Here is a 13,620-nt window from a genome sequence, read left to right as displayed (position 1 = left end):
GCGACGCCGGAGACTGGTGAGACGTTTTACATCTCCCGCCGACGCCCTCGCACGCACCCCACGGCCCCGGCCCCCCTACCCTTTACTCCACCAGAAGATTCCTCTCTCTCTCCGACCCCCGCCTTCCAAGGCCCCCGCTCTCTCCCATTGGCCTCCCACTTTGGCCAAAGCCCCGCCTCCCTATTCCCCCAGCCCCCTCTTTTGCTTTCAGGCCCACCTCTTTCAGACCCCCTTCCTAAATCTCAATCCCTAATTCCCACGGGTCCCTTTTCCCACGGGCCTGCCTTTTCCAGTTCCACCCCTGGCTTCCATAGTCCCCCCCCTCAAACCCCGTAGACCAACTCAAATCAAGGCTTCCTCTTTAGGCTCCACCCCTCACGCCCGCAGGTTGGTCCCTGCGGACCACTTTCCCGCTTCGCAGCACACCTCGAATCCAGCCCTTTTCGCTTCCCCTCCTGAGATCCTCTCCTCCCTTTCCCCTCTCTCCCAACTCCTGAACCCTGGCCTGGACTTCAGTTTCTTCACCTGTGAAATGGGGGGTGGGGGAGGGGGGATAGGAAAAGATGCCCTCCCAAGTCTCCTCCCCGTCTCTCTTCCTCACATACACACCATAGCTGGTTTATGTCATTGTTATTATTAATGTTGAATTATAATGATAGTTAGGATTTATTGAACACGTACTATGAGCCAGACCATGTGCCAAACACTACATGCATTCCATCATTTATTTCATATAGCAACTTACTTACAGGTGAGGACAGAGAGGTTCACATCCTCAGTTCACATGGTGGAGTGAGAATCCAAACCCAGCCCATTCTTCTCTATTAGTGCAGTTACTTACTCCTTTGTCTTCACTGGATTCCTTCAGTGTCCCCAGGGATCCAGGCAATTAGCACTCCTGAGTCAGAGACTGACACTGCCATTTAGATGGTTTTAGAGTTTCTAAAGTGTTTCCATGGGTGCACTGGCCAGGAGGGAGGCATAATCTTTACCTGAGGGGTAGGGTCCCAGGGGTCTCGGGAGAAGAGAGGGAAAGGACTCGAATGTTAAACGGGAGTGCAGGAAAGGCTCCTTCACTTCTCTGCGAGTTAAAAGTCCACCTTGGGCTGAGGGGCCTGAGGAGAGGCAGAGTTACCTGCTGCTCCCACACCAGGGTAGTGGTGGCTCAATTAGTGCCAGCACTTGTGTGATCTCAGGAACAGTGCGGGGCTGGCAGCTTCAGGGAGAGGGTTCTACTCAGGACCCAGGAATTACAGAGAAAGCCTGTGTCAAATGTTCCTTCACTTGACACACACACACACACGCGTGTTTCTCAAAACAGGCTTGTATCTGCAAATCCCCACTGTTCAGAAGAAACGACGTAGGGTAACCTCGGATGTTTTTCAATGTTGTGTTTTGCTCTTGTATATTCTTACTGCTTTGGCATTTGCTGCTGCTCATCAGAACCAGAATCTAACATATGGCCCCAGATGGCCCCAGATGGCAGCTGTAGTTATTTGAGGGTGAACAGGTCACTGTTTCTTCACGTCTGCACAAGCAAGCTCCTGAGTTCCAGGTGCTTTGCCACCTGAAAACCCTTCCTCCCGGGGTGGGATTTTTTGCTTGCTGTATTTATTTCCTTCCTGCCATTCCAGGAAGGAAACCCAGAATGTTTCAGTCGGTTTTTCTGTTTGTTTCTGCCTCATTCTTTGGGGACATAACACCTCATGGGTGGCAATATCTTATGAGAGGCCATCACTGAGGCAACATTTGTATGTGGGAAGTGGACCTGTGTGTGTGTGTGTGTGTGTATTGTGGGGACTCATCACCCCACCTGTGGGTGGAACTGTAGAGCTGACACACCAAGACTTGCCCCCTGCAGAGACCCTCAGACATAGATGGTGCTTCCTGGGGGACAGTGCTCTGTGTGCCCTGCTCTGTCCCTATCCCTGACACAATGCCCAACATGTAGAAGATACTCAGTCACCATCTGCTTAATGAACACAGGATCTGACCCCCTACCCCTGCACTGTCCAATATAATAGCCACCAGCCCATGTGGTGCTGTATATGAAAATGGTGGCTGGTCCAAATTGGGATGTGCTATAAGTGTCAAATAGACATTGGATTTTGAGACTTAATGCAAAAAAATAGACTTAATATTTTATATTGATTTAACATTGAAGAGATATTTTGGGTATATTAAGTAATATGTTATTAAAATTAATTTACCTCTTTCTTTTTAGTTTTTTTAATGTGGCAAGTATAAAATTTTAAAACCCATACATGGCTTGCATTATATTTCTTTTGTCCAGTACTGCTCTAGAAGTAGTATGGCCTGAAGATGTAGGACTCAAGAGTCCCAGCTCCCTGAGTGATCTTAGGCTAGCCCCCTAACTTCCCAAAGCCTCAGTTTCCTCATCTGTTTAAAGGAGGTGGACTTGGGGACTTCCCTGGCGGTCTAGTGGTTAGGACTCTGCGCTTCCAATGCAGGGGGCGCGAGTTCAATCCCTGGTCAGGGAACTAAGATCCCACGTGCCGCGTGGTGCAGCCAAAAAATATAAATAAATAAATAAATAAAGAAGGTGGATTTGGAAAGTGGCCGACAGTAAGTCCTCTAGTCAGAGCCAGCAGTGCTCAGGCTCTTTGCTGACAAGGATGGTCTTTGCTGTTGTTACTGCTAGTAATAGTAATCACAGTAATAATAGTTACTATGGCTGCAGAACTTTTACTGGTGCCTTGCCCTGGACCGAGCACTTTTTAATTTTTTTTTATTTTTTGCTGTGTTGGGTCTTCATTGCTGCCTGCGAGCTTTCTCTAGTTGTGGTGAGCAGGGGCTACTCTTTGTTGCGGTGCGCGGGCTTCTCATTGTGGTGGCTTCTCTTGTTGCGGCGCGTGGGCTTCAGTAGTTGTGGCACAAGGGCTCAGTAGTTGTGGCTCACAGGCTCTAAGTGCAGGCTCGGTAGTTGTGGCACGTGGGCTTTGTTGCTGCGCAGCATGTGGGATCTTCCCAGACCAGGGAACCAACCTGTGTCCCCTGCATTGGCAGGTGGATTCTTAACCACTGCACCACCAGGGAAGTCTTGGACCAAGCATGTTACTTGCAGATACCACCTGGCCTGATGGGGGTTGGTGTCCCCATCTTACAAGTGAGACAGCTGGAGCTCAGAGGGGTGCAGTGACTTGCCAATGACCACACAGCCAGAAAGGGGCAGGACTGGGACCCCTGTATCAACATATAATGGACCCCCGTCACTAGAATGATTAGGATAGCTATCCATACAAATTTTCAGGTGTTCCTCTCTTACACTTCAGGACTTGTTTTCCTCCCAAAGTCAAGGTATTTTAAATTTTCTTTGTGGATTCTTTTTCTTTTCTCCGTTCAATTACTAGTCGTTCATTTGTCAGTGAGCATCTGCAATAGGCCAGGCCCCAGGCTGCCATACTGGGGATACCACAGTGACTGAGGTGCGGTGAGGACCTGTCCTAGAGAGCAGAGGCCGTTCCTGCAGAGAGCAATCAGGGCCAAGATGGGGAAAGCCCAGAGGGAGTATCTAAGCCAGCCTGGAGGGTGCTCAGGGAAGGCTTCCTGGAGGAGGTGATGTCCGGGAACCCTGAAGGATGAGAGGAGTTAGGCAGGTGATGGGAATTGGATGGGGGAAGCATGACTCAGATGGAAGAGACAGATGGGCATGGATTCAGAAATGAGTGCCTGCACAGGAGCTGCTGCTTGTAGCTGATGGTATGTGGAGTGGAGGAGAGGGGAGGGGAGGGGAGGTGACGAGAGAGGACAAGGGGAGGGGTGTGCCTGGAGGTAGCCTTTCTCCCAAGGGCCAAAGTGAGTCCTGAGGGGTTGTTGGCCAGTGTGATGTGGTCAGATAGGCTTGGCCCAGGTCTCCATAGCAGAAGTGGATCAGATTCCAGTGGGCAGGCCTGTGGCCCAGCTGGAACTGCTGCTGCAGTCCAGGCAGGAGACGAGAGTGGCCAGGGGTGGTCCAGTGCTCCCCGTCATACTGTAGCTACAACTGTCTTTTTGTTGTCAGTAGCCGGTCCAGTGCTTTGCTCAGGGAGGGAAGGACAGCAAGTACAACCTCATACACAGCTGTATCCACCCAGCACTCAGCAGGGGCCAGGCACACACAGGTCCTCAGAGGGACTTGTGGACCGAGGAAATCAGTAGTGTGGGCGTGGGGTAGGGTGGATGAGAGGGAGGCTGGTGAGGTCACCCACAAACAGGTCCCAAAGGGGCCAGGGAACCGACTTCTCCCCAGGGTCGAGGTTGGATTTCAGCAGGTTTTCTGGGGTTTTCAGAAGCTTCCTCCAGCAGCAGCCACGTGGCTCTGGCTAACGGGGATCCTCTCTGTCCACCCCAGGAGCCACGAGGATGGCACACCTGCTGGGCAGCCAGGCCTGCATGGACAGCCTGCGCAGGGACCTCACCGACCTTCAGGGCACCATCGTGGACGTGTTCTCGCGTGCTGGGCCCGTGCACTTCCCCTCCTGGAAGTTCCCTGACCGCATGGCCTGTGACCTGGACATGGTGGCCCTGCTAGAGCACTACGACCACGTGCCAGGTGACCCCGAGTTCACGCAGCTGTCCCACGCTGTGCTGCTGGAGCTGGTCATCGACAGGTAAGAACCTGGACCAAACCTGGTCATCTCAAGATGCTGGCACCCACCCCATAAACCAGTAGCAGCCACAGGATCCACTTCTGGCGGGGTGATGACATTGATGACAACAATCACCTTTGACTGAATGCTGTCGGGGGCCAGCTTGGTTCAGGGCCTTCATAGCGATCTCATCTGTGTCGCGCTGTGCTGTGTCTCTTTTTTTTTTTTTTTTTTTTTTTTGCAGTATGTGGGCCTCTCACTGTTGCGGCCTCTCCCGCTGCGGAGCAGAGGCTCCGGCCGCACAGGCTCAGCAGCCATGGCTCACGGGCCCAGCCGCTCCACGGCATGTGGGATCTTCCCAGACCGGGGCACGAACCCGCGTCCCCTGCATTGGCAGGCGGACTCTCAACCACTGCGCCATCAGGGAAGCCCCTGTGCCGTGTGTCTTATAGTGCACCTTCAGGGAGTTGCTGGCCACCCTGTTGGTCTCTGTGACACCACAGCTCTGACGGCTACTTCTCCAGCCACCGCCAGCTGCTTCCTTAGGGTTTCTGTGTGTCGAGGACACTACAGATGCTGCTCAGACTTTCCATCCCAGGCTGTTTTTCCTGTCCCTTCCATGTGTCACAGGGCCAGACACGGGATGTGCTTTTCCAAATCCTGGCCCTGCTGGGAAGGAGGCCAGTGGATTCCCCTGTAGCCCCACTACTTCTACACTGTCTTTCACATTAGCATGGTCGTCAGCCTCCACTCCCTGGGGACCACAGCCCAGGCTCCATGTGCTCCAAACCCTGCATGCTAATGAAGTCACGGGGGCCAGACAGGCAGGGACCCCAGCAGTTTGGGGATGACCTGCCTGGAGACAATTAGAAGCCAGGGTAACCACTCAGAGGCCTGGAGGAGCCGACGGTGTGAAAGCACTACCTGGACCCTGTAGGGGGCTGAACATGTGTGAGCCCAGAACACACCTTCCTTCCTTGCTGTGCCCTCTGCTAGGAGTGCCCCGCCTACTCGTCCCTGTGCTGGCCGAGCCTGTCAGGGCCCAGATCAACAATCTGCCTTCTAGAAAGCTGGAGCTGACCCGCCTTCCCATCCCTCGCCTGGCCCGTCTGTCCAGGTCACTCTCCACCCTCCAGTGCTGCTCATTCATTGTCCCCATTCACAGAGGAGAACACCTTGGCCTAGAGAGGGGTATGGCCTGGAGCGGTCAGCAACCCTCCCCCAGGCCCTCTCTGCCCAAGGGCACAGTTGGTTTGGGATGACCCTCCTGCACCTGCAACAAGTTGAGGTCACTTATCTGCCCATATGTTTTGTAAACACAGTATCTCTTCTTTTAAAACAGCCTGATTCCCATGCAAATACCTACTTCTCTTCCCAACACCCCTTTTCCTTACAATTAGCCCCTGACTCAGGGTAGGATAGGGACCTGGCTCTCTCACTCCAGTCTCCATTGTGGCATAAGCAGCTCATCCCACAGGAGAACCCCCACCCCCAACTAGAATCAGGAAACCGCAGGGCACACTGCCCTGCACACTCAACCTGAGGCCGTGTGCAGCCTCCTGCGCTTTGGGGGTCTCAGCTGGGTCCTCTGCAAGGTGAAGGCTCTGAGCCACACGGTGGAAGGCAGCCACTTACCCAGCACTTTCTGAGGACTCTGGACACAACCAAGGCAAGGCCCAGCCTCCCAGAGCCTCCTAGTCCAGTGGGGAGCAGCCAGGCAGAAGTGCTGCCACCCAGGAGGTCCCGAAGGGGCCCCAAGCTTAGCCTTCAGGGAGGGCTTCCTGGAAGAAGTGGCTCTTGGGTCAGGCAGAGTGTATTCTGAGACGCTCCGAGTCCCTGACGCCCGGGCCGGTTCCCAGAGCAGGAGGCTGCCGGTCGTGTGGTGTGAGGGCACACTGGTGCTGGGCTCTGCCCCAGCCAACCTTGCCATCTCTGCCCACAGGCTCCTGCTGCTGCTTCAGAGCTGTGCGAGCTACTTGGAGCACCTCGGCGTGGAGCAGATGGTGCCCCCCGCCAGGGCTTCCAGGCCCTGCATGTCCGTGGGGCTCACGGTGCGGCGCTTCTGGAACAGCCTGCTGAGGCTGGTCATGCTCATTCAGCAGGTGGCCCCCCAGGTGGGTCAGCCACCCGCTTCCCCAAATGCAGTCACCCTCACATCAGTCCACCTGCCCCAGGCTCCTCGCACACCACATGTGCACCTCATCTGTCGCTGGCTCCACTCTGGAGCCCCCACTCAAGGCCCATGCAGCCTGGCAGTTCACAATGCAGGCCTTGGGGGTCATGTGTGGGCCATCTGGTTCTGCAGTTTTCACTGTGGGTCTTTGGAAAAATCCTACCTAGTCTGAACCTCAGTTTGTTCATCTGTGCAGTGGGGGTGATAACAGTCCCTACCTCCCAGGGCATTGTTGGGGAATTGTGTTTGTATCGACCCCATTTGTTATGGGTTATTCCGTAACCCTCACAACCACCTGGTGGGCAGGACCACTGTCACCATAATGGGAAGGAAACTGAAACTGACAGTGGCTTCAGCAACACAAGAGCAGACAAGTCCACTAAGCAAGGGCCCAGTACCCGGCAGCTGTGTCTGTCACTGTATTACCCTCCCAGTGCCATGCATGTAACAGCATGGAGCCTGGGCTTGGTAAGCTGAGGCAGCAGAAAGGAGAAGGCATGCTCTCTCACTCACCTTGGTATCAGATATCATCTGAAGGTCTGAGCATCAGGAGTGGCTGCTGTCAGAGAAATTCCCAGAGAGCTGGTCACCTCCAGGGCCCATCTCCCTCACCTGCTTTCCCTTTCTCTTCCTGACTACAGAAAAGGGCAAACCAAGGGGAGACCCCCACCTCCAAGCCCACAGCCAAGGGCGAGCCAGCCAGGAGCCCTGAATTTGTGACCGCCAAGCTCATCAAGCCCACCTCACCAATGCCAGGCTTGCCCCAGACCTGCCAAGAGCTGGACAGACTCCCTGTCAGCGTTTCCCTGCAGTGTCCAGCCAGAACGGCCGAAAACACCAGGAGTGTCCACTCCCAGACCATGGAGACAGCCCTGGTGCCCTGTGATGCATGCACCAGCGTCCAGGGCAGCCTGCAGGAGGTGGGCAAGATGGTCATCAGCCTGTGTCAGAGCCAGAACTTGCCCTCATCCTTAGGCCAGTTCCAGCATCTGGTGCAGGACAGCATGGGGCTCAGGCCGCTGCCGGCCACCACCATGGGCCACTGGGCGGCCGAGCAGAGCAAAGACCTGGCACGCCTCAGCAAGCACATGGGGGCCCTCACTCAGCTTGTGGGGCCCCTCAGGGCCCAGGTGGAGGAGGCTAAGGGGCAGAAGGACAGACTGAGGAAGCAAGTGGGCGAGCTGGAGCAGGCCCTGCAGCAGGAGCAGGGGGCACAGCGGCGGCAGGCGGACGAGGCCGAGCAGCGCCTGGCCCAGTGGGAGCGCGACAGGCGGCAGCTGCTCGCAGGTCTGTGCCTGAGGCCGGACCCTCAGTGCCAGGCTCTGCCACAGCCTGAGCATGGGCTCCCCCGGGAGCAGACCCCGCAACGGGGCTGTGGGTGCTGGGAGTTGGTGTGGAAGAAACCTGGACTGGGAGTGGGCAGCAGACGCAAGGAAGGGGAGGCAGGGGAAAAGGGGTGTGCTCATCAAGCCGGTTACACTGTGGGCAACTGGAGCTTAATCCCACTGGGGAACGCAGGAGCCTGTGTAGAAGTCCGAGTCGTCCCACGAGAGGGGTGAGGGAGCGGCGGATTCATACACTCACTCCTGTCGGTCACCAAAGGGGACTCCTGGGAAGTTCATCCCCCAGGTAGCTCCAGCCAGCTGAGGCCCCTCTTTGGCTTCAGTAGAAGCCGTCAGGCAGAGACGCAGCTATTGCACTCACAGTGGGCCAGCTCCTGCTGAAGTTGTGAGGCCTGAGGGAGTTGGGCAAGTCACCCCCATGGAGGACACTGAAGCCCAGAGAGTCAGCCAGCCGACAGGAAGCAGAGTGGACAGGGACCCAGGCCTCCTGGCACCTCCCCAGAACTCCTCCCACAAGCCCAGGCACTCCTCCACCCTGGCTAGGGCTGCCACCATGCTGTGGGGTGCACTGGGCGTTAAGGCTGCCAGCCAGGCCCGAGGGAGCCTCTGAAGGGCCTCTCTCTTGGCTGCCATAGAAACAAGTGACCTCAAGACAAAGGTTTCCACCCTGGAGGGGGAGCTGAAGCAGCAGCGGGAGTCTACGCGGGCCGTGGGTGAGGAGCCCTGCCATGGAGCCCTGTACTGTGTGCCATGTGCTCGGTGGCTGGACCAGCACCCTCTGTCTCCTGGGCTTTGGGGGCAAAGCTAAAGGGAACCACAGAGGAAGCTGGGTCTGAGAGGCCACACTGTTGGGTGATGCCACCTCCCACCCAGAGAGTACCTACTGTTTTCAGAACCCACCTCAGGCAGGGTTCAGAGCCCCATTTTGTGGCTGAGGACACTGAGGCCCAGAGATGTGCTGTGACCACTGCCCCCCTTCCCAGGTCTTGTCCTGGGTCAGAGGCAGTGCAGGAACTCCCCAGGGCTCCCCCGCTCTACCCCCTCCCCCACCCGCTCAATCCTGCAGAGACGAAGGCCCAGGAGCTGCAAGAGGAGGCTGAGCACAGGGCGGAGGCTGAGAGGCAGGTGCAGCAGCTGGAAGAGCAGGTGCAGCTGCTGGCAGGGCGGCTGGACGGAGCCAGCCAGCAGATCCGCTGGGCCAGCACAGAGCTGGACAAGGAGAAGGTCCGTGTCGATAGCATGGTCCGCCACCAGGAGGTGAGGTCAGCGCCTGGTCTCCTGCAACGAAGGGGAGAGAAAGGGCTCCCCACTGACAGGGGGCAGACACTGGAGACCTAAGGAGAATTCCTGAGTGGCGACTGTGACTGGAAAGAAGTGGGGGCGAGGTCTCCAAGCTTGGGGGTCCTGGCCTTGCCAGGGTTGGGGTCTGCTCCCTTCTTCCCTCCACCCCTTCTACTGCACACATGTGCACAGACAGATGTAGCACAAGGGGGTGGGCTTGGATACAGCTGCCTCCTTTGTCCTGCGTGTCTGGGCCTGGCCCCATGGGCCTCATGGCCTCCCTCCTGCCCATCCCGGCTCAGTCCCTGCAGGCCAAACAGCGAGCCCTGCTACAGCAGCTGGACACCCTGGACCAGGAGCGTGAGGAGCTGAGGGGCAGTTTGGCTGAGGCCGAGGCCCAGCGGGTCCACGTGGAGAAGCAACTGCAGCACGTGCAGAGCGAGAGGGAGCAGGGGCAGTGCCAGCTCCGGGCCCAGCAGGTGTGAGCAGGCAGGGCGAGGGGGCAGGGGCGGTACTTCCCTTTCTCTGGAGGAACCTGCAGCCAGCTAAGCACCTGCGGGCCTGCCCCGTGCCTGGGGAGTGGAGGTGATGGGGTGTCCCCAGCGGGCTGGGAGCCGGTCCTCAGCTCTGAGCCTCCCCTGCCCCAGGAGCTGCTGCAGAGCCTGCAGCGAGAGAAGCAAGGCCTGGAGCAGGCAACAGTGGATCTGCAGCTGACCATCTCGGAGCGAGAACGTGAGCTCGTGGAGTTGAAGGAGCGGGAGAGGCTGCTGGTGGCCTTTCCGGACCTGCACAGGCCTGTGGAAGCCCAGATCCAAAGTAGGGGCCCGGGGTTGGTGCAGAGGGCACGCCGGGGCTGGGGGTGGGCAGCTGAGGGCTCATCAGGGCAGGACATGGGTCCACAGCAAGGGTGGCAGAGCCCCCACACACACAGGTGCTCTGCGTGTTACCCACTCCTCTGTGTGGATGGGGACACAGAGGCCCAGTGGGGAGCTGACTGCTCAGGGTCACCCAACCAAATCCAGACCCAGGTCTGGCTACCTGTGTAGCCTGTGCTCTTTACCACGTCACAGGCCAGTCCTTGCTCAGCTTCCATGTCCCCTGTCCTGGCATCTCCCCAAACTACACCATGGGGCCAGCTCCAGGGAAACAGCCCCAACTGTCCAGTGTCCATGGGAGTGCTAGGGACCCATCTCAGTGGAAGACTGACTGCCCGGCGGCCTGGGTTCTCGTCCCAACCCCTCCAGTCCCCTGAAGCTCTGGGGTGAATCCCCGTGCAGAGCTGTTGGGATGATCCACTGCAATCTAGCTTGTCATGATAAGTCATCACTTGTGAGTGCTGGGCCCTTGTGTCACCCTGTCAACCGCCCCGCGAGGCAGGTAGCAGCCGCTTGTGACAAACCAGGAAACTGATAACCAGAGCAGGCAGCACCTTGCCTGGGTTCAGAGTCAGGGGGAGCATCTGTCCCCCCAGCAGTGGGAAAGAACATCCTTGCTGAATTCCTGAGACTCATATCCAAGAGCCGGCTGTGGCTTTGAACGAGTCACTGTCTCCCAGGCCCTCCGGAAACAGGTGGCCTTGGAAGAGCTTCACTTTCTTACCTATGTGCTAAATTTTTGATGAGCTCCAGGTCCCCCTCAGCTCTCAAATTCTGCAAGGCTTTGGTCACCTCCCAGCAGGCAGGGGAGTAGGGAGTGCAGGGGGAGGGGGGGAACAAGGCCTCAGGAGAAAAAAGATGAGGTGGGAGGTCCAGTATGCTGACCCCACCCACCTGCAGGGCCACCGGCAGGGGACCCTAGGCACAGGGACCCTAGGGGACCCTAGGCATGTACCGGCTGGCGTGTCTGCCCTCTGAGGTCCTGTCTCGTTGGGCACAAGAGGCAGACCTGATGGGGTGGGGTGCCAGAAAGTGGGTCTCCACAGGCTCTGGCAACGTCACAGACGACATGGAGAGGCAGGTGCAGGCCAACGACATCCGTATCCGGGTCCTACAGGAGGAGAACAGGCGGCTGCGATCCATGCTGTCTAAGATCCGGGAGGTGGCCCAGCAGGGGGCCCTCAAGGTGGGCAGCATGGCTCCCCCACCTGAAAGGGGCCGGCCCTTGGGGACTTGGAAGAGGCCCCCAACCCAGCAGAGGTCTTCAGCTTCCCCCAGGGACTCTGCCATCAGCCCAGCTCATTGCACATGGGGCTCTCAGGTGGCTTTAAGCTGTGCTTTTGTGAACCATCTGCCACGATTCAGGAAGGCATGAGGATGTTACCGTGCCTTCTAGCTCCAAATCCCCCCTCTAGCCCTTTGAACCTTTATTTCAAGTGCACCAGGAGCCTTATGAGAAAGCAAACCTTCCCACCCTTACCACGGCTAAGGACAGGTCCTGGAAGGCTTTCCAAACTCTGCCCCTCAGAGGAAGGGGCCATGGCGACAGGTTCAGGCCCTCCCGCCTCCTCTATGACACCCTCTCTGTTCGCTGCAGAGGGGATCCTGGGCCTTTCTGAGCTTGGTTTTCTTTGCAGCTGATCCCACAGGACCAGCTCTGGGCCCCTCCCAGCAAGGGAATCCACAGAGCAGCGCCCCCAGCCCAGGCCCAGAGAGCATCTCCAGGGTGAGTGAGGCTTTGTCAGAGGTGGGGCATGTGGGGGTGGGGTGGTCCCCCTCGCTCACAGGGGATCTTGCCGTCTGATCCTCCCTCAGGCCCCTGGGCAGGCAGCACTCACCTGGCAGCAGGACGGCCAGTGCGGGCAGGACCCCGCCAGGCCAGCCCCAGGCCTCCCCGCCTCAGCAGCCCTGCAGTCGACCCAGCAAGTCCTCCCTAGAGGATGTGACCCACTCGACCACCTGTGCCCAGAACCCCATCCGGGCCTTGGCCAGGCTGAGAAGGAGACTGTCACCAAGCCGGGGCCAGGCCAGCCCTGCATACCAGCCCCAGGAGCGGCCCACGTAGCCTACAGTGGGGTGGGGCTGGAGGGCGGGAAGCTGGCAACCCACCCCATGTAATAAAGCCCAGGCCATCTGCTCACAGCGACCTTGGCCTCACCACACTGGCTCAGCAGAGCAAGAGTCCTTCCTTCCCTGTCCTGAGTCCCCAGCCATGTGGGTCATTGGCCAGCAGAGGTCTGGCACACTGTGCACCCTCAGTAAATGGGAGCTTCCTGCCTCCCTCCTGACAGGGACAGTGGAGGAAGAGGACACACTGAGGGCAGAAAGAAGCTTCTAGCACCTGGGCGATGTGAAAGGCAGTCTTTTGATCCTCACTGCAAAGACTAAGGGGTAACATGGACTCAGTGACCCCCACCAATAAAGAGCAGGGTCAGGGTAGGGGGTGTGCAGGGGAAGGAGAGCAGCCGCCACGGTGGGCCCGGTGAGGACACCTGAGGCAAGGAAGGAGTCAGAGGCCAGGGTTCTGGCTCAGGCTCACAAAGGCAGGCAGGGACCACCCAGCTGTGAACCTGGGCATGGGGACATTAAGGATCCAAGAAAATCAGCCCCCCTTTCACTGCGGAACGCCTCACCTTCAGGAAACACAAGTCAGAAAGGGTTTCTCTAAATCCAGGAGGCTGGACCCCCAGGCCACTGAAGGCAGGGCAAGGCTTCACCCAGCCAGAGAGCGGGACACCCCAAGCCAGCCCTGGCTTTCCCAGGCCTGTCCCTTGGGGCCAGGGCACTGATGCCACCAGGCACACCAGGCCTGCAGTAGTCCAGTTTTCCTCACGAAGCCTCCAGCCTGTCCTGAGCTACCCCGCCTGTGAAGGACAGGCACTAAGACCTTGCTGAGGAGTTCTGGGTGTGGGGGTGGGATGGGGGATGCTCTCGGCTTTCTATGACAGTTTTCCCTGGTCAGGAGGCCAACAAGTAGAGCACCTCAGTTTACAGAGAAAAGTCAAGAAGAGCTGTGTACGTAGCTGAACTGGCATGGCCACAGGCTGCCCAACTCTTGCTTCTGTAGAGCCCGGGGGCTCGCTGAGGGAGCCTGGGCTGTCTGGACTGGGCCCCTCCCAGGTGAGAGCCAGCCCTCAGGTGTGCTCCCTGAGGCAGGGGGCCCAGGCCCAAGTGCAGGGGGAGGACCTGTCACAGCCTGGCTCCTCTCTGCATCCATTCAGTAGCTCACAGGTCTGTAGGTTAGACGTCCGGGCCCTGTGTGGGTGGTTTCTCTGCTCAGGGCCTTACAAGGCTGAAATCAAAGCATCTGCCAGGGGCTTCCCTGGTGGCGCAGTGGTTAAGAATCCGCCTGCCAATGC

At 57.9% G+C, this 13,620-nt stretch overlaps 1 protein-coding gene across 1 annotated transcript; it reads left to right on the top strand.

Annotated features, from left to right (window-relative positions):
• Positions 1-4,351: 4,351 nt before the first annotated feature.
• On the top strand, positions 4,352-12,326 carry CCDC157 (coiled-coil domain containing 157; the record flags this gene model as incomplete). Its single annotated transcript, XM_082853776.1, has 10 exons — positions 4,352-4,610; positions 6,532-6,703; positions 7,404-8,049; positions 8,741-8,818; positions 9,172-9,362; positions 9,689-9,865; positions 10,034-10,202; positions 11,308-11,447; positions 11,899-11,987; positions 12,077-12,326. The coding sequence occupies exons 1-10, from the start codon at positions 4,363-4,365 to the stop codon at positions 12,324-12,326; spliced, it is 2,160 nt and encodes a 719-aa protein (XP_082709902.1). The 5' UTR covers positions 4,352-4,362.
• Positions 12,327-13,620: the final 1,294 nt, after the last annotated feature.

This window comes from Leucopleurus acutus (assembly GCF_964270905.1).
Source record: "Leucopleurus acutus genome assembly, chromosome: 13".
NCBI classification, from domain to species: domain Eukaryota; kingdom Metazoa; phylum Chordata; class Mammalia; order Artiodactyla; family Delphinidae; genus Leucopleurus; species Leucopleurus acutus.
Note: the sequence above shows the minus strand (reverse complement) of the source record. Positions and strands in the feature narration are given on the sequence as shown.